This window comes from Acinonyx jubatus, chromosome C2 (genome assembly GCF_027475565.1).
Source record: "Acinonyx jubatus isolate Ajub_Pintada_27869175 chromosome C2, VMU_Ajub_asm_v1.0, whole genome shotgun sequence".
In the NCBI taxonomy this organism is placed as follows: domain Eukaryota; kingdom Metazoa; phylum Chordata; class Mammalia; order Carnivora; family Felidae; genus Acinonyx; species Acinonyx jubatus.
Genome location: NC_069384.1, coordinates 928,829 through 948,963, shown reverse-complemented (window position 1 = coordinate 948,963; position 20,135 = coordinate 928,829). Strand labels below are relative to the sequence as shown.

General features: G+C 55.6%; 1 protein-coding gene across 12 annotated transcripts in view; it reads left to right on the top strand.

The window, feature by feature from the left end:
* Positions 1-20,135, top strand: part of PCBP3 (poly(rC) binding protein 3) — a 268,572-nt gene that overhangs the window by 196,006 nt on the left and 52,431 nt on the right. For 5 of the 12 annotated variants that reach the window (XM_053220426.1, XM_053220424.1, XM_053220425.1 and 2 more), the window contains one exon: positions 5,067-5,132. Coding sequence is in view for 5 of the 12 variants with exons in the window: in XM_027041383.2 (XP_026897184.1) it covers positions 5,187-5,196 (10 nt within the window). In the remaining 7 variants the exon portion in view is untranslated. Of the gene's footprint in view, positions 1-5,066; positions 5,197-9,191; positions 9,286-20,135 lie in introns of all 12 variants that reach the window. The other 7 variants (XM_027041383.2, XM_027041382.2, XM_053220420.1 and 4 more) reach the window with 3 other exon arrangements.

Here is a 20,135-nt window from a genome sequence, read left to right as displayed (position 1 = left end):
GGGTGGAGAGCACAGTCTGTGGATTCCGCATCTTCAAAATTTGTTGAAATCTGCCCCGTGAGTTAGAGCATCGCCAAGTTTTGTTCTGTTCCCCGAGAGCTTCGGGAGAGCGCACAGCCTCCGGGCGCGGGGCGCGGGGTGACAGGCACACACAGCGCGCGTCCGCGTCCCTACTGCGACCTCACCAGATCTCGGCGCAGCTGCTGGGGCGCTGGCACCTGTGAGAGAGGCAGCTTGCGGGTCCGCTTGGGTTCCCCGTCAGACTGAACCCCCAGTTCTGGGCCCTCCTGGCGTCTGAGGGCTTCCCCTCTCACGTGGACTCCCACGGTATCTCTGGCTGCATCTGGCTGAGCCTCCTGAACTTTCTCCCGGCTTTTCTCCTGTCCCTCTTCCCCTCCGGTCTGTGGGCCACAGAGGGCCAGGCTGCTTGTGTGAAAACTTCGGGGTTTATCGTTTTTGTCTGATTTGCCTCTTTTTGTCTCACAGCCCGCACACACCCCCGTCTTCCCCAGACCCCCCCCCATTCTTTCAGTGGCCTCAACCCCCCTCCCAGGGTGGTTCCTGGTGTGTCCTCCACTCCCGCCCTCTGCCCTGTCCCCTCCTCACCCTCTCCCGCACTCCTGCTGCCGGCAAGAGGCCAGCACGGTGGAGGCCAGTGGGCAGGGAGGAAGGGAGGAGAGCACTTTGCCTCTCAAGAGTCTGACGTCGCCTTCTGGAGAAGCCCAGTCCCTTCTCTGAGCACAGACAGCAGCGTGAGCTGATTAGCCCCGGTGCACGTGTGTGCGAGCGCGTGTGAGTGTGTGTGCACGTGTGGAGTGTGCAGCTGAACAGGCTGCTGCTGTCTGCTCGGTGCCCAGGAGGCCAGGGACGCCTGGCGGCACTCGGCCTCTGAAGCTGATTTGTTGTGGCGGCCTGCTCAGTAAGACCCTGGCTTCTGTTGTTGCTAAGTGGGTCGTTCCGGAGGGAAGGCGTGGAGGTGACAGGAGGCACGTCCCTCACGGCACCCCCGGCTCCCTCCCTCCCAACGCCGGCTGTGTTTTGGACGGGCAACTGCAGCGTGTTTCCTCCTGGATATCTGTGGAACTCCACGGAGTGCCTGGTGTCCCGGCTCCCAGAGTGCTGTGACGTCGGGAGAAGTGGGTCACTGCATGAATGGGGCTGTTTGTCACGCCACTTCAGAGATTTCTGGCCCCCCTGTGTTTCTTACCAACCTAGGGACACTTCAGGGCGCTCTACCTTGATAGACTGGTTCCCTTTACGTATGAAGTTGGATACGAATTTAGACTAGTTCCCTAAAACGATGTGAATTGCGGATGGGATGTCCTTTGGGTAAAGGTCACTGATTTCTGGTTTTACTGCGTTGTCATCAGAGGCGCTGTCTCTGCTGCTTGCATGTGCCTTACCCCTGCTCACCCGCCTGCTGGAATTCTGAGAGCCGCCGGGGGAGGGGGCAGGAGTTCTCCCATCTGTTTCTCCCGGTTTTCATGTGGCCTCTCACTGTCTTCAGACCTGCTTGTGGTTGGGTCTGTATCCTGACGGTCCCCTCTGCAGAGGGGAATCCTCCAGTTGTCGTGAAAGAGGAGAGCCAGAGGATTTCTGGGGGCCTGCAGCTCTTACCTTGTAGCCACGATTTGCCTTTGGAGCCATTCTAGAATCCTGCATGAATTCCTCATGGCTTGGGTTTCAGCTTTCCTGGCTTAGCCAAATTATTTACCACGTTTTCATCCACTTTCCAGATTCCAGTGTTGTGTTGACAGCTCGTGTCGGTTGTCCTCTCTTCTCCTGATTTTTCGGTCCTCACGAGTTTGTGCCTTTTGATTTTGCGAGTGTTATTTACGTGCACTTCCTGTAAGAGCGGAGGTAGACACGTTCTGCACGTTTTCATGAGAGGTTTCTTTCACTGCTGTGTTTTAAACTTTTGAGTATATATTGCCTTTGGTTTTTTTTTAATTGAACATAATTCACATATCATAAAATCCACACTTTTAAAGTGTACATTTTAGCCGTTTCTAGTATATTCACCAGGTGCACAGCGATCACCGCTGTCTGACGACCGCACACGTCATCGCCCCCAAGGAAGCCCCGTACACGTCGCTAGTCACATCACTGGCCCTGTGCCCCTCCTTCCTCAGCCCTAGGAACCGTGAGTCTGCGCCCTGTCTCTCTGGACACCTCATCTGCATGGGGGTGTCCAGGGTGCGGCTTTCTGTGCCTGGCTCCTCTCACTCAGCATCACGTTTTCCAGGTTCACCCCTGTTGCGTTATGAAGGCTTCATTCCTTTTTGTGTGGCTGAATGATATTCCATTGTGTGGCCAGACCACATCGTGTCTATCCATTCATCCGCCGATGGGCATTTGGGCTGTTTCCACTCTTTGGCTATTATGAATATTGCTGCTGCGCACACTCATGTACACGTTTTTGGGTGAACACGTTTTCATTTCTCATGAAATGAGACTCACTCTCATTAGGAGTGGAATCGCTGGGTCATACGGTAACTCTATGTTGAACATGGCTGCACCATTTTCTATTTCCACCTCCTCCTCCCTCTGGCTTCTCCACATCCTGGCTGGCACTTGTGATTTCCCGTTTTCCTGCCCTCTCCTCCTCCCCCTCCTCCTCCTCCCCACCTCCTCCTCCCCCTCCTCCTCCCCTCCTCCCCCCTTCCTCCTCCTCCCTGCCTCCTCCTCCCTCCTCCCCCTTCCTCCTCCTCCCTGCCTCCTCCTCCCTCCTCCCCCTCCTCCTCCTCCCTGCCTCCTCCTCCCTTCCCCCTCCTCCCCCTTCCTCCTCCTCCCTCCTCCCCCTTCCTCCTCCTCCCTGCCTCCTCCTCCCTCCTCCCCCTCCTCCTCCTCCCCCTTCCCCCTCCTCCCCCTCCTCCTCCCCCTTCTTCCTCCTCCCCTCCCCTCATCCTCCTCCCCCTTCCTCCTCCTCCCCCTTCTTCCTCCTCCTCCTCCCCTCCTCTTCTCCTCCCCCTCTTCCTCCTCCCCCTCTTCCTCCTCCCCCTCTTCCTCTTCTTCTTCCTCCCCCCTCCTCCCACCTCCTCCCACCTCCTCCCCCCTCCTCTCCATCCTCCTCCTCCCTTCCTCCTCCTCCTCCTCCTCCCTTTTTCTCCTCCCCATCCTCCTCCTCCCCTCCTCCCCCTCCTCCCCTCCTCCTCCTTCCTCCCCCTTCCCCTCCTCCTCCCTCCCTCCTCCCCATCCTCCTCCTCCCCCTCCTCCTCCTCCCCCTCTCCCTCCTCCTCCTCCTCCTCCTCCCCCTCTTCCTCCTCCTCCTCCTCTTCCTCCTCCTCCTCCCTCTTCCTCCCCTCCTCCTCCTCCTCCCCATCCTCCTTCTCCTCCTCCTCGCTATTATTGATGTCATCACTGCTACCATTCTTACCGGCACTGCTATCCTAGTGGGTATGAAGTGGACCTCGCTGTGCGTTTTCCTAGTGACTAATGAGGTGGAGCATCACGTGCTGATCTGGCCGTCTGTCCATCTTCCTTAGACACATACATACTCAAATCCTTGCACGTTAAAAAAATGCATTTATCGTTGAGTTGCAGGAGTTCTGTCTGTAGTCTGGATAGTAATCTCTTCTCTGATACATGATTTGCAAGATTTCCTCCTATTCTGCTGGTTGTATTCTCTCTCTCTCGTTAGTCCCCTTTCATGCACAAACGTTCTTAATTTTGGTGGAGTCCGATTTACCTGCGTTTTGTCATTGTTGCTGTGCTTTTTGGTGTTGTAATCACACCTGGGATTGCCCAATCCAATGTCATAAAGATTTTTCCCGAGGGTTTCTTCTAAGCGTTGTAGTTTTAGCACCTAAGCCTAGGTCTTTGGTCCATTTTGACTCAATGTTTGTATGTGTTGTGAGGTTCGTTCTTTGCATGCAGGCGTCCAGTTGTCCCAGCACCACATGTTGCAAAGACCATTGTTTCCCCCATTGAATTGTCATGACATCTCTGTTTAAATACTTCCATTGCTTTCTGATGAATTCCCACCGACTGACCTTAAGACCTAACTCGGCAGACACCGCCTCTCTGGCCGTCCAATCAGTAACACACTGAACCTTTTCCTGCACTCACGTGTGAGTGTCATTCCAACTGAGAACGCTGTGTGCCCATATGGAAGACGCAGGTTCTATTCAACAGTACTTTTCATGGAATTTCCTTGCATTTGGTGTTTTCCAGTTTGTTTTGTTTTGAATGTCGGTGTTCTGCACAGATAGGACCTTTGAGCTTGGAAGAAAGTCACTCAGTGCTGTGGTTTATTGCCTAAAGTGGTTGCCTGATTGACTTAGAGAAAAGCAAAGACCTTGAACATAGGTTTCTAATTATTTTTGGTGCCATGACCTCACAATTCCAAGTGTTGGATGCTGTTATAAATAAGCCTTTTAAGATGTTTATCACAATAATTCAGGGAGGTCAAAGTATACACCTATGGGATAGAGTTATAACACAGCAAAGAGGATTACGTATGAAAATAGCTACTTGTGACTGGGGATTAGATTCCCAGTTTGGGCAACCAAAGTGAATTCAGAAAGTAAAAATTCAGGGAGCTTGGAGCCAGGTGAAACTGAGGCTGTCTGGAAAAACACTGGTGGTGAGGAAAGCAGGTCTGCCTGGACGACAGTGTGTGCCCCGACGGATGAGCACACTTCCTGTGAGGGTGAAAGCCAGCAGTGCATTTCAGTTAATGTGCAATTTCATGAATGTTCGTAAATCAGTGTTGCGGGAGGGAGAGGGAGAGAACGGGACCAGACGTGGTCAGTGGAAGGTGGACTGTTTCGTTTACGTGCTCAAAAGTTGGTATAGTTTTACCAAATAGCTTATTTTGGACTTCTCATTTATAAAACGGAAGCCTCCTCATGTTCAGAGCTGCCTCACTGGGGGCGGATAGGGCAGTGTTCCCAGGATACGTTCTCCCGGGCGTTTCGTCTCCGTTTCTCGCACGTGCCTTCTACTTGAATGCTTAAGACACGTCTACTGCTCTGTCAGGTGCAAGAAACAGGTCTGTGGAAGCTCGATCCTAACGGGCAAGGTCATGACTGTGCACACTCACATGCTTGTGTTCTGTGTTTCAGGTAGGTGAGCCTCGGACGAGTCAGCCCTGCCTGTCACCAGCTCCAGCTGTGATGCTCTAAGTCACAGTAAGTCTGAACACTTGCTGTCTATGGACCTGCTCTGACTCTTAGAGCCTGCTTATGGGGGAAGGTGAGTGACTGCAGATATGTTTCGTCTGGCCGTCTGTCAGTGTACCGGGAACGCAGGTAACCAGGTCAGACTCAGCCTCGAGAGCAGTGAGGCAGTAGGTGTTTGACCCTCCTCGTGTAGGAATGGCTTTCCTGGCTGAGCCCTGAGGTGGAGTTTGAGGAAGCAGTCTAAGCTGAGGCAGAGCATTTGTCCATAGCTTTTTCTCTTCAATGCAGGAGGAGTGCAGGAACCCTGAGAACTATGTTCCCCTAAGTGGTCCCTGCTTTGACCCCTCCCGGCCCTCCTGCCACCACTCTGTAAAGGATGCCGGGTGGGGACTCTAAAGAGCTGGGTCTGTTGTCACTTCGTTTATTTGTGTCATAAACGAATGCGAGCCACGTGCCAGGCCCCCGTGCTGAGCACGGCATGCGAGCCTGGCCCTACGACGGTCCCTCCGTGTGCGAGAGCGTGCGGCACCCTGGGCGTGGGTGTGCACGGGCAGGTGTGTGTGTGACAGGGGTAGGGGCATGTGTGCACGGGTACAGGAGCGTGTGTGTCCCACACATGTGTGTGCGTGTAGGAGCGCGTAGGCAGCGTGGGGGCGTGGGTGGGTGTGCATGTGTGCAGAGCGGGTGTGCGTGTAGACAGGAGCGTAGGGGTGTGTGCACAGGTGCGAGAGCATGTGTGCTCTGTGCCCCTGTGCACTCCAGCACCCTGAGGTCCAAGTACGCTCTGACCGGTCTTACAGGTTCTGAGCCTGCAGGACGGGCTTTCTCCGGCCTCAGATCGAGGCCTCGGGTTCCTTCCATGGCACACGTGCCTTGGTCATCCCCAAGCCGGTTGTAGTTTATTCATCCGTGTGTTGATGTTACACAGGCTTTGCCGAGGCCTCAAGGATACGTTCCAGTGTGCTTTACTGACCCAGAGACACAGAGGTGGCCATCGAAAATCTTTAAGCTGTGTGATTTATTAACCTAGATTCACGACACAAACATCATATAGGCTCTGAATTAACGTACCTCCCAGGTGGTTGTCAAAGAAACACGAGCGTTTTGTAAATGTCACAACTTAATAGTAAGGGACACTGAGCTCTTCACCGACTTTCCGAATGTTTTCATTGTTCTCAGTACCAGCTTCTCTCTGCCCTGCCCACATGTTGTCTGTCTGAATTTGTCTGTTTTTTAATTGCAGCTCAGCATTTTAATCCCGTGGCGCTTGACCCAATTCTGTAAGCCTGTGCCCTGTGTCGTTTTGCTCTTTTCTCTTGTTCCCACTGAGGATGGTTAAAACCATTTAACCTTCCAGGTGTCCGGTCGGGCTGAATGTCAGTGACTGGTCACAGTGGACTTGAACTCTGCTGGATTTGGACGCGAGCCGGATGAGAAACCTCCTTTGTCACAACTGGTGTGTCCCAGGCTGTGGTCAAGAGTGAGGCCAGTTATGTAAACTAGAGCCGGGGCCGACCGGGGTTCTGTGGAGGACAGGCCAGTAGCAGCACCAGGCTCTCACCAAAGCTGGGAGCTGGGGTGGTGGGCCCCCACAGGGCTGTCTGCCTCCTTTCCAGCTCGTGCGGATGGGCCCTGCCCTCTGCCTGGCCATGCTTGCCACCTACCTGTGTGCTAGATGGTCTGGACCTCTGACCCCACGTCAGGCACGGGCCGTGGCTGCAGACGCAGCAGGTAGAATCCGTTGAAACAGAAACACATGGCCATCCGGGAGGTGACTGGCCACTGAGCCCAACACGTCCCAGTGAACCTGAACCCGCGGGGTGCCCACAGCTGGCCGACTCCAGGGAGATGTGGTGCGAGCAGGGGGGGTCTCAACCCTCAACCCCCGTCCCATTTGCCACGCACCCTCCACCCGGAAACTGCCCGAGGTCACATCCTCACTTCTGCCCCTGGCAGCCGGGGTGCCCCTGTCGCTTGGTTTCTGTGGACCTCTAGGCTGGACCCCCTCTTCTCCTCTGTGGCCCCCACACCCTCAGCTCCTTCTCTGTGGCTGGTGACCCTGGTCCTTTGTGTCCCTCCTTCATACCGTTTCCTTTCCATCCGGTCTCTCTCCGCTTCCTACGCACACCAGACAGACACTCCCCCTGGCAGTTTGCCTGCACATGACGACCACCCACCTCTCTGTGCCCCGGACGGAACAGCTGGCCTGGCCGTCACCACTTGCTCACCATGCACCAGACCTGCCTGGCAAGGTCCAAGGCCTGACCCGGGCCGACCCCCAGCCAGCGTTCAGTCCCTACCCCCACCCCGGCTCTCAGCAGCACTTGACGCCATCGGCCGCCCGGTGGGCAAGAGCCTGTTTTGATGGCCTGAGCCTTGTGACCGGGAGCAAGCCACGTGTGACCGTGCTGCTCTTTCCTGTCCGTCAGGGAGTAAGGACAGTCCTGGATGGGGACCTGCTGCAAGGCGGGAATTAGCCAGCAGCGCCAGATATGCAGCAAGGGCTGTGCTGGCTTTCAGCACCCTCCTCGCTTGGCCGCGAGCGGTTGACATCCCGGGGACTCCGTGCTCCGTGGGGCCCTGATGACAGAGCCCGCCCCGGGGGGGGGGGGCGGTGGAGCACAGGAACGGCCCCTGTCACGGCTGGCTTGCCACTTTGTGCCAAGCTTCAAGTACATGTGTCCTTCCACCCAGGAATTATATCTGTAACTGTGTTTTCCAAGGAAATACGAGAGGGGCAGAAAGAGGTCCACCCAAAGATTATTGTGAGGACATTCTTTAATACGACAGTTCAAAACCTGGGAATACAGACATTGCGGACTGGTTACGCTCTTCTACATACAAGTGCGTAAGATGTTATGCGTGATAAGAATAGTGAGAATACCACGGGGAGTATGATCGTGGTTATGTAGATTTAAATATATTGACATAAAAATATTTCATATGTAATGTTAAATGAGAATAACAGGATGAATGTGGGTGGTTTGGTCCTATTTTTGTAAAAATACAGTGACGCACACGTACTAGAGAAAAGTCTGACTAGGCGGACCTCGAGGTGTCCCACTATCAGGTGGTCTCCCTGAGTAATGATATTACAGGTGATTTTTTGCAGAAATGCATTTTCTATCTTTGTCTGTAGTGAGCATCCGATATTTGTGCTGCCTTTAAGTTTCTTCCCTGTGCTGTACAATCAGGCTGACCTTGGTCAGTAGGACCCGCAGGCCTCCACTTCCCGTGCACCTGTGTGGCTTGGAGAGCCCCCGCCTGTCTTCATAGCCAGCGGTTCCTCTCTGCATCTGTGTTTTTATCACGTGTCCGCATCTGATTTCACGTGAGGTGGTGAGTTACGGTGATAAGTACAAGGTGGACCGAGGGTGGCTTTCTCCTGCTCGGTGCCCGTTCGGGCGGGTGGACGGACCACCAGCCACCTCTCGCGGGCCGAGTCAGCCGTCCTGCCGGTGCCGCCCACACCGGAGCCCACCGTCGGGATGGCTCTCCAGGACACGCAGCGCTCACGCATTTCCAAGCTTATGTGTGCGGCTGGCTTTTCAGGCCTGGACCCGGCAGCTCCAGGTGACAAAGAAAAAAAATGGGGAAAGGAGAGAATTGGCGGTTGGCGCCGCCTCAGGCACCTCATCGTGCAGCTCCGGGACCCAGTGTGTGTGTGTGTGTGTGTGTGTGTGTGTGTGTGTGTGTGTGTGTGTGTCGGCGGGACCGGCTCCGTGCGGGGCCGAAAGCAGCGGACGGCTGAGAGCGGCAGCGACAGCTCAGGGCCCGGGAGCTGCATTTCCATCACTGCGGCCCCGCCCACGCCTTCCTCCCGGAGCGGCTGCCGAGGTCCGTGGCCTGCAGGCGCGCACACTTGTGCACTGGCCCCTGTGTGGGGAAGGAGTCATTGAAATGACAGCACATCAGTGCCGGGTGCACCCCTCCAACGGAGTGAGGGGAGTTGGGCGAAAGTAGGTCACATGTGCCCGGTCCCATGTCACGAGGTTTCCAACCTGAGGCCAATGGGATTTGTAGCCTCCTTTGGTTAGGACAAAACCCGCTCTGGTTTTTCTCCTTTAGCATTTCATCTTCTCTAGACAAGGAGAGTGGCCATCTGTCTGATAGCTGCATCCGGCTGGCCCCTCTCGACCTCCCAGAGCCGCTTTGTTCTGAGGTAAGGCGTGCTGGGGCCCGGGGAGGCCACTGTGGCCGGGTGAACAGGCCATGTGTCAAGTAGCAGGGTGCGCACAGGTCGCCGGGAGGTGTTAGGAGGGCCTGCTGTGGCCAGTCCAGCACTTTCCCTGGGATGGACAGAGTGGAACCGGTGTCCTATCTGCAGTCGTTCCAGACGTCCGGGCGACGATACTCACTTTAGGTTCCTTTTTAAAACCCGGGCTCCTCTGTAGGGATCAAGGTCAACTGTTCATAATGTTAAAGTGTTACCATGTAGAAAGATGGATGGTGCGATTTTACAGCCCTCGGTGACTCTGGAGCCAGGTGTAGGACTAGGGCTCCCGCACGCGTGCTGGCCGCCCCGCTGGCCGCCCCGCGGTCTCGGGCCCCGCACTCTCAGTGCGGCCAGCACCTTTGTGTGCGGACTTCAGCCTCCGCGCTGAGCAAGTGAGCTGCTGGCTTCCGTTAGTGCGAAAGCACCGTGGAATCCACGTATCAGAACCAGGTTAATCCGCGTATGCTTTCCGTGTACGGACAACATGCGCTTTCGGAGCTCATTACTTACGTTGAGAGATGGCATCATTCTCTTGTGTGTGGGAGCTCAGCGTGTGAGTCCTTCGTGATAAAGCAGATGTGGAATGTGTAATAGTTTAAACGTGTTTATAAAGCTAACAGGAGTTGTAGAGCTTACAAACGACAAACAGTTTTTAGCTGTCCTGTAAATGAGCTGAAATACCCAGTAGCTCAGGATCCTTCTGACGGGCATGTTTTGGCAGGTCACGAGTGGGCTCTAAAGTGTTTGTGGTGTCTGTGCAGTGGGCTGACCTCTGGAGCCACACGTAGACAAAGACACACTCCTCTTCGGGTTTGCTGGAGGAAGATGCTTCCAGAATAGACTTTCAGAAGCAAAGTCATGATGGTATTTGATTTGAGGATGTTCTGCAGGAGAAAAGCTTTTTACCTTTCTGAGATAAAATATTTAAAATTTGTATTTTAAGTAGCTTGCCAGGACACGTGGGCGCGTGGCTAAGCTCACAGAAGTGTGGATTATGAGTTACTCTACTGTTAGAGGTAAAAACGCCAGTTGTACCCAGGGTGACAAGAGAAGCTTTTCCCTTCGTGAAAGTAGTTCTTCAGCGCAGGATGATACCCATTTCCTCTCACGCGCAGCCTTCGAACAACTGTCATGTAATATTTCTAAAAAGCTCTCTCTTATCCATTTTGCAGTCTTGAAGAAAGAGAAAGTTTTCTGCTTTTTCATTAAGATAGGGCAGAAATTTTCAAAAGTTTTTTAAGAATTTTTTTAACATTTGTTTATTTTTGAGACGGAGAGAGAGAGAGAGACAGACAGACAGAGCACAAGCAGGGAAGGAGCAGAGAGAGGAGGAGACACAGAATCTGAAGCAGGCCCCAGGCTCCGAGCTGTCAACACAGAGCCCAATGCAGGGCTTAAACCCATGAACCGTGAGATTATGACCAGACCCAAAGTCGGGCGCTTAACCATCTGAGCCACCCAGGCGCCCCTCCAAAGTTCTTACTATCTGTGATTATAAATGCTTCCTTTATGCCTGGGGAAAGCCCCATGCACATTGGTACCCTGTTTAACAGCCTCGTTTTTCCTGTCCTGCTTGTGTGCCTTCCCATGATGAGGGGTCGTGCGCGCATGGTCATCTTGGGTGGGAGCCAGACTAAGAGGCATGAGGGTGACGAGCGTGTATGTCGCGTTAATGAAATTATGAAATCATACCTCCCCTCCCCAGTTTATCGCCTTCAGGAAAAAATGAGAACTATCTCTAGAAATAAAACCAACATTCTGACTAGTGTTATGGGATGTTTATTTTCCCTTACTTATCAGAGGGGGAGATGATTGTTTTTCCAGAAATAACGTAAATATAACAACGCAGAGGCGACAAGGCTGTGTGTGTCCCTTTGTACTTCTCAGAAGAGCGTCCTAACGCAAAGCAATAAGGTGTGGCGCTCCAAATCCGTCCACGTGGTCCCGCACTGGCCATGCCCTTCTCTCTCCCGCCCACCTGGGAGGAGAACATACAGTGGGCAAGGGGACGTCTGCCCAGCACACTCGGCGCCTTGGCCTTGATTCATGTGGGGACTGCAAGGGCCGCGCTGGCGTTGGGCCTGGCTGGCCGCGGTGCTTGGTCTGCCCGGGACACGTCCCGTGTCTGTGAGGGCCCGGCTCCACCTAGGGAGGCAGAAATCCACCCGTCGAGCACAGAAGCCTCAGGGAAGATTTGGAGTCCCGCGTGCCCCACAGCTAGAGGCTGTGGAAAGACGTCTCCATTCTGGCTGAGGTGGGGGCTTCGGAGGTCAGGGCACGGAGGCCCAGCAGGCCTCCAGAGCGGTCCGTGGGCAGAGCCCGTGTGTGTGTGGCGTGCCTGCGGGGGGAGCCCTGGGTTTCCTTCTCCCAGAGCATCGGCTGTGTTATTTTAATGAATAGTGCAGTGCAGTCAGTGGTTGTGGGAGAAGGTCCTGGACCGTCATCACCTTCACCTAAGAACTCTCTGGAGACTCGGGTTCTTAGCCACGCCTTGCCCTGTCCATCTGTCCAGACCCCAGGTGAGCCCAGGCTGCGATTTACCAAACCTTCCAGCAATGCAGACCTCCGTGTGGGTGTGAGAGCCACTGGCACCAACCGCACGGGAGTGAATGTGTGGACAGTGGTCACGTGGCACGACCGGTACAGTGAGCGACCCGTGGACGCGGCCAGATCGGAGGGTGAGAGTGTCCTAGCCGAGCGCCTGTGCTCCGGAGCTCAGGGGTCTCGTGATCCGTCAAGTCAGACAGGAGCCAGACCCGCCTGTGGGGAGCCCCTCGGTGTAGCTTCCTGTCCTGTGTGGCGTGCAACCCTGGTGTGCAGGTCAGTACTGTGCTGAGGTCTCATGGGGCCTGTTCTGTCCATGCCTCTGCCGTGCGGCAAGACCCCACTGCCAAGCAGAGGCCTCGGGACCTCAGCACACCCTCGCCTGCTGGCTGGCCAGGAGACCCCGGGAGCCGCCGTCATGGCCAGCTTCTCCAGGGATGTGGCCCGAGGCGGGGGATGAGCTCCAGAGACACTGAGGATGGCCAGCTCGTGAGCCAGCCGTGCACATCCACCCCCCCCCCCCACCGCCTGGGGCCCCTCCCCTGAGCAGGCAGCCCCCATACAAAGTGTGGAGGCGAAGGGGCATCATTAAAAACATCCAAAAGAACCCAAAAGTGGAAACGGGAAACCGTCTGTATGAAAACATACTCCCGGGTGCAGGTAGTGAGCCTGTCAGACACGAACAGGTGGGCGGGGACACAGCTGGAGGGAGGGGGCTCGTTCTGTTCTGCTTTCATGAAAGTGGCATTTGAATCAATGGATGGATGGACTGTTCAATAAATCGCGTTGGGTTAGGTATTTATTCTAAAAATACACCACTCTTGGACTTGACGTTACACTGACACCAGTGTGTTTGAGAGGGCCTAAGAAGCTAAAGGGAACAAAACCATGAAGGTCGAGTTTTTTAAAGTCTCTTTCAGGCCGGGCACCTTCGGCAAAACACACATCCCGCCGCCACAAGCGGAGGGGGCGCGCTCACGTGGCACCTGCACATGCCTGGCCTGCGGGGAGACAGGAGCAGCCCGGTAGAAAGCCACAGATGTGACAGGGACCACTCGGGATGGGGGCCGCAGCCGCGGAGAGATACCTGGGTGCTTCTGAAGAAACACAGCCCGGGAGCACGGCGAGCGTCCGCGATGACGGGCAGGGCAGCCCGCAGGAGGGTGGCGTGCCGGCGTCTATGCAGACAGAAGACGCCTTCCTCTGGGAGTCTGTCACCGCAGACGTGTGTGCGGTGTTTGTAAGGGAGGAAAGGGCCCTGGGCGCCCGTGGCCAGGACGGTGGGCACTGCGTAGACGTGAAAGGGAGGCGTCATCCCATGTGGAGGCCTGTCAGGTGCCGGGCGAGGTCTGAGGCAGCCCCGTGCACACCCCCAAGCAGGGCCCGTGTCCCTGCACCAACTTGTCCCTCGGCCCCAAACCGGGGAAGGGCCAGCACGAGTGCCCACGTTGGCCCCTGGCGTCCTGGGGAGGACCCGACTGTGGCTTTCAACAGTGCAGACGGATCTTGGGGATGTTGTTCTGTGTGAGCAAAACCGCCCACAGAGCGTGGGGGTCCCTGTGGGCTCGAAGAACAGTGAAGGCGCCGTGTGGACGGCAGCCAGTGGTGCCGGGTGGGCTGGTGAGGGCTGCAGGACGCGGCCAGAGGCGCCTCTCCTCAGGTCTGGAATGTTCCATGCTGTGAAGTGGTGGTCACGTGGGTAGGTGTGTGTGTGAAAAGCAACGCGTGTACTTACGATTGGTGCATTTTCATACCTGTGAGTTACACCTGCATTTAAAAATCAGTCACAGAGCACACACGGTGTGACATTTACACAAAACAGAAGGTAGCGTGTGTCTGGAAATGCTAAGGAAAGCGTCCTTCGGTGGGCAGGGCGTTCAGGGTCACTCTATCCCCTCTGTCTGCTTGTGTCAGAGCCCGAGAGGCCCTGCTCTCTCACACCCACTCACACCCCGGCCCACCAGCTCTGCTGGCATTTGTCGCCTCTTGATTTCGTCCTTTTTACTGGTTCTGAAAAGGATGCTGCTGCTGTTACAGCCAAATCTTTGAGAAATCAGTGGCCCAGGTGACCGGGAGATGTGTATCTGTGACTTTCTGAGCCCCTGCCTCAGGCCGGGTTGGAGGAGGGAGGGGGCGGGGCTGGGGGACACTCCCGCTTGACCCGTCCCCTGGCTGTGTCCACGGCATCTGCCTCCGGAACAGCCACCTGGCTGGGTTCCAGACGCACGATGAAGCAACCGCCTGGTGTCTGGGCATCGCCAGAGCCCCCCGTCCCCTTTCTGTGACCCCTGTGTGTGCAAAGACCCGGCCCACGATGGGACGCCTTGGCTGAGCCAGGAGGAAGCCTGGAGCAGCGTGTCCTCACTTGAGCCTGGGCTCCTGCCTCAGGTGTGTCCTGCCGGGAGACCCACGGGTGCCGGGTCAGCTCTGGCAGCTCACTGGGAACCTCTCCATTAAATGTCAGGCTCTGCTAGAGTCCCTGGAAAACCGAGCTCGCGTGACACAGACTTGGCTCCCTCGGCAGCCCACTCTGGTTGCTCTGTTGGGTCTACCTGTGCTGTGTCTGTGCACGGAGCTATAAATCCAGCTTTGTGTTTGGGCAGGTGGGACCACCAAGGTGAGAGACCCCACGTGACCGTGTCTTTCTCTGACACGCCCTGAAATGAAAGCTGGGGTGCTTGGGGGGCTTAGCTGGTTGAGCATCTGACTCTTGATTTCAGCTCAGGTCATGATCTCACTGTTCCTGAGTTCGAGTGCCGTGTCGGGCTCTGTGCTGACAGCACAGAGCCTGCTTGGGATTCTGTCTCCCCCTCTCTCTGCCCCTCCCCCACGTGTGTGTGTGTGTGTGTGTGTGTGTGTGTGTGTGTGTGTGTCTGCGTGCACACAGGCGGCTGCAGGTTTGCGGGATTAAGGGGCCATCAGGGATTGAAATCCAGGGGATTAAGGCTCATCAGGAGCATCAGCTAGGGGGAGGGATGCCCATGGTCACTGCCTCGGGAAGCTTGTGGCCTCGCTGCCCCCACCCCCATCCTGCTGCTGAGGCTACCCCCGGCCCCTGCACACGGCCAAGACCACTCAGGTGCCCAGGGGGCATTTTCAGCTCCTCCACCCACAGGGGGAGTCTGGCAGAGGGAGGGGACCACCCCAGGGGCAGCCCTCTGTAGGCCCCTGCAGCGTGGGACACGTTTACAAGTGCAGACCCCTCAGCACAGCGAGGGGTTCGTGGGGGCGGGCCTACCACTGGCACCACCTCGCCGTCCCCTGATCCATCCCACTCCTCCCTTGGGCTCCCAGGACACTCGGCGGGCCGCCTCCTTGGGCAGGCAGCTCCCCCAGCAGGGGACACGGGAGGGGGCTCCAGCGGCCAGACCACAGTGTGAGCCTGTGTACCCCCCAGAGCCTGTCCCCAGCCGCCTGTGCCCTGAATCCGCAGCTGGACCTTTCACACGCGTCCTCGGCGCCCCTGCCTCCCGGGGTTCATCAAAGACGCTCTGGGGTCAGCTGTACTAGGTTCAGGTTCCAACTCACAGTCTCTGTAGGTTTTCAGTCTGGTTTTCTGTACGTTTTAGTCATCCTTTAAACTTGGATTTTCTGGTCTAAAAATTTAGTTTTCTAAGTTCCCTTTTTCCCCCTGAACTTATTTTTGTTTAATTTTTAGTTCTCTGGTGCTGCCTCCTGTGTCTGTGTCGAGCTTGTCTGCTTTTAGCTCCTGTGTTGCCCGTTTTCTCTTACCTCATTTTTATTCCTGTAGACTTTTACCACGAGTGTTGTCTTCAGCGTTTCCTCTTTTCCCCCAAGTTTCTTTCCCTTCATTTGAGAAGACTCTTAATGGTTTTAGTTTAAGCTTTCACTTATATCTTTTTAAAAAAATTATGGTATTTTATTTTTAGCAGGTGCCCTTTCTCAGCATCATAATGATGTTATTAAAATATTAAGACATTGAAAGAGACTATCTAATTTTAGCTTATTTTTCAACATAGTTGAGAGCAATCAGTGGTTTTGCCTGTGCTGCTGGATGGATCCTCTTTTTTTTTTTTTTTTTTTAATATTTTTATTTATTTTTGAGAGAGACAGGGCACGAGCAGGGAAGGGGCAGAGAAAGAGGGAGACACAGAGTCCAGAGCAGGGTCCAGGCTCTGAGCTGTCAGCACAGAGCCTGTTGCGAGGCTCGAATCCACTAACCGTGAGATCATGACCTGAGCCGAAGTCGGACGCTTAACCGCCTAAGCCACCCAGGTGCCCCTGGATGGATCCTCTTAACAACTTCCATCCGTGCATCCAGGAGACCCGCCAGCATGGCCGCGGGGGGCTCGGGGCTGGCGCAGGGGAGCCGGTGCCCACCCGGGCCTCATGAACGCACTGCCTGCTTCACGGGGCAGCCACGCCAGGACCGGCTGGGCCCGGAAAAGCCGTGAGCTGGCCGGATGCTGCTGAGCCCTGCGGTGACCAGGCCCCGGGCCTCCTGCTGCACACGGCACGGTGGGCCAGGCTGCCTCTGGCTGCCCAGCGCATCCCCACCCGCCCTGTGACCGTGGACACGTCGCTCGAAGCCTCTGGCCTTGTGTCCCATCTGTGTGCCATACAGTTGGCGATTCTGTTAGTGGTGCTGTTCCATCTCTGTGCCCGTGAGCTCTCTTATTCTGGAGGCTGAGGCGACCTAGGTCCTTTGGGGGAAGAGCAGCCAGCCCTCACCATTAGGAGGACCCTGCACCTGTGCACCCCGGGAAGACTCCTGCCAAGGAAAGGGGCCCCGGACAGCTCGAGGCAGAGCTGGTGCCCTGGACCGGGCTGGGCACCTGCTTGTCTCCCAGGGCCCCCTCAGGTAAGAAGATCCCCCTCTCCGTGGGGCCAAGGCTGCAGAGGTGGCTCTGAGCTCCCCCTCTGAGGTTTGCTCCTGTGGCCCGTACAGGTGCTTCCCCCACCCTTCCTGCCAGCTCGGTCTGCCTCACCCCTGCATCCCAGGACACTGCTTTGGAGTGGGCGAGGGGTCCCTGACCCCAACCAGGATCAGAAGGATGAGGGGCGGTCGCCACCGCACCTGACCCTTCGGGGCCACTTGTGACCTGTCCTCATGTTGGGACTCTGGGAGACAGCGATTCCCAGGACCGGCTCCCGTCCCCAGAGCCTGGGACCTGACAGAAGAGAAGATGGTCCTCACCGCACCTTTTCTTTTGTTGTTTTTATCTAACATTCATCCCTCCCAGATTCTTGCGGTTCTTGGTATGAATTGCTACTTTGTTGTAATAAAAGCGGGAATTAAGAGCTCCATGGCCTGCCTCCTCCCCAGTAAAAAACGGTCATGAAAACGCAGATTGGAGTTTCTAGGGATGAATGACCTTTACCTTCCCTGAGCTGCTGCCCCTGTCCCCGCGTCCCCTGGTCCTGGGGGCTCTGGAACTTTACTGATGGCCTTTCCGGCACCTGCTGAGAAACAGGCCTGGAGGAGGATGCCCTTGGGGTCGGGGTTGCCTGCTTCCCACTGTGAGCTGCAGGCTCCTCCCTTGACCCCCTACCGCCGACCTGCCCTGGGAAACAGAGATGCGCCTTCCCTGCAAGGCTGTGGGGAGGGCTGTGCCCGGCCCTGAAGATGCTGGCAGTGTCGGGTGTGGTTTTAACTGTTTGTGCTGTTCCTCCGCGAATTTATCCTGTGAACAGAATTCCTGATAGTAAGTTACACACATTCCAAGAATAAATCTCATTAAGGTAGTATGTGTTACCAGTCTTTGTATGTTTCCGGTTCTGTCTGTTAACATTTGATCAGAACATTAGTTAGAACCTCTGGCTGATCAGATGCGTGTGGCCGGCCCCCCGGGTGGGACCAGCTTCTACGCTTCCAGTGGGGGGTGTGAGTGTGGGAGGCAGTGGCCGAGCCCCCCCGCGGTCTCATGCTCGCCATCTCTTGGAATTAGGGTTTGAGTTGTGTTGTGTGAGTTCCTGCCGTGCCGGTGCCGCACTGTGACTGCAATCTGCACTTGGCTCGTGACCGATGACACCCATTGCCGTCTGATGTTGTTGGGAGCCACTTGGGATGTGCCCGATTTTCCGTGAGCAATTCGGAAGTGTTTTCTGGATGGGAGCCTTGAGTGGTTAAATGAATTGCAAATATCTTCTCCCCCATCGTGGGCCCCTCTTCTCTCTCCTGTCTGTTGACAAACTGGTTCTGATGTGGCCCATCCCGTCAGCCTTTGTTTACCTGCTTGATCTCTTCGTGTCTCTTAAGCCTTCTGTCCTTCTCCACACTCACACAGCTGGTGTCCTGTGTGGTCTCATTGAGGGACACAGCCCCTGGAGTTTATCTGTCGACAGGGCGTGTGTACTAGGGGGACTGTGCTCTGCTCCCTGAGAGTCCAGACTCTGCTGTGTCTCCCGTGCCCCTGCCACCCGGGCTAAATTGCTCTTTCTTGTAAATAGGACTTCTCATTTTGTTATTTTTCTTAAGGAAAGGTGTAGCTGCTCTTGGCCTGATGAATTTTTCACATATTTCAAAACCAGCTTGTCTATAGAATTGAATCTGCAGATCGATTTGGGGAGAATTAACATCTTAAGTAATGAGTGTTTGAGCCTATGGGCATGGTATATTTTCTGATTCTCAGGTTTTCTTTAATTTCTGTTAATAATATTTTATAGATTCTACATAGATGCTTCACACACCTTTTGTTAGATGTATCCCAACTGATTTTTTTTTTTATGTTCTTGTAAATCGTATCTTTTTTTAGAAAATTTATTTCTGGGCGCCTGGGTGGCTCTGTCGGTCAAGTGTCCGATTTCAGCTTAGGTCATGATCTCGTGGTTCATGAGTTCAAGCCCCGCATCCAGCTCACTGCTGTCAGCGTGGAGCCACTTCACATGTCCCCCTCTCTGCCCCTACCCCGCTTGTTCTCTCTCTCTCTCTCCCTCTCACTCTCTCTTACTCACTCAGAAATAAATAAAACATTAAAAAAAGGAAAAAAATGCCCCCGGCCGCTTCAGGGCATCCCCACCTCTGTGCTGTTCCCCACACCTGGCTTCTCGTGATGTCCCAGGTGGGACATCACTACAGACACCTCAGTAATCGAGTCAGGCATCATGTTGCCATCCTTGAGAGTCTGTGGGGTCAGTAAGCTTTGCTCTGTCCCTGCTGTTGTCCAGTGGACTGAGTCACAGGACCTCAGGAAGCGGGGTCGTTCCTCGACTGGCGCCTGGAGAGTGCTGAGCCGTCAAGCCGCTCAAGAGGGGGGGCTCCATGTGTTTCTGCCATTGTCTCCAGCTGCTCCGGGCCCGATTTGCCCAGGCCCGCTTCTCCCTGCCGGCTGAGACATCTGCCAGCAGCGGGCCAGGTGACATCCCTGATCACGGCAAGGGCAGGAGGGAGGGACGTGCAGTGGAAGCGTGGGACCATCCCCCAGCCTCTCCGGCTTCACGTCTCATGGACCCTGAAGCCATAAGGAGCTGTCCTTTCTATCCACAAGAGGAACCTTTGGACCCCTGACCTATGTGGAACGTACACCTGAGGGGTGAGGTAGGGGTTGCATGTCGATCTTCAACCTTTTGGCTGGCCGGCTGGCCCAGTCTGTCCTCTGGTTTCTTCATCACACTGAGAGGCACTCAAGGACCGTGCGCCCTCGTCCCGCCCCGTGTACCGGGCACGGCAAGAACTGGGAGTCCGGTGGAATGGCCGGTTGCCATAGGCCTCCCACTGTGGCCAGAGGGTCTGTGGGAAGAGAAGACGGGTGCTAGATGTGCAGAGAAGCCAGGGATCTGTCAGCTGTGGCCTCGGGGGGTCAAGTTCACACACAGCTCCGCGCTGCGGGGCGGGTGGGATGTCAGAGACAGGACCAGACACGGGTCTCAGGGAGTCCTGCCCTGTCCTCACGGCAAAGATGTCATTAATCTTGGAATACGCAGTTGGCAACGGGAACGTTTGTACAAGATACTCTGAGGTGGGCCATACCCCGGGTCCCGGGCACTCTCCTCGAAGGTAGGCCTGAGACGTCTCGCCATCCCTGGATGAAGCCCACACGTTGCCGAAAGAGAAAAGCTTTGTGTGATTCTAGACGTGAGGCCGACGCGCCGTGGCCGCTCGAGCGGGGAGAGAAGGCGAGCAGGCTCCCCAGCCCCATCACCTTTGTCTCTCTAGACGCCCGAGTGACGAGTCAGCAGGCCATGTAGAATGTTCACTGATGTCAGGGTTGCATAAGCCCTGGACGTCTTTCTAGTGTTAACTGGGACTGGCAAGAGAGTTGCATTCCAGAGATCTCCCCTCCCTACATGGC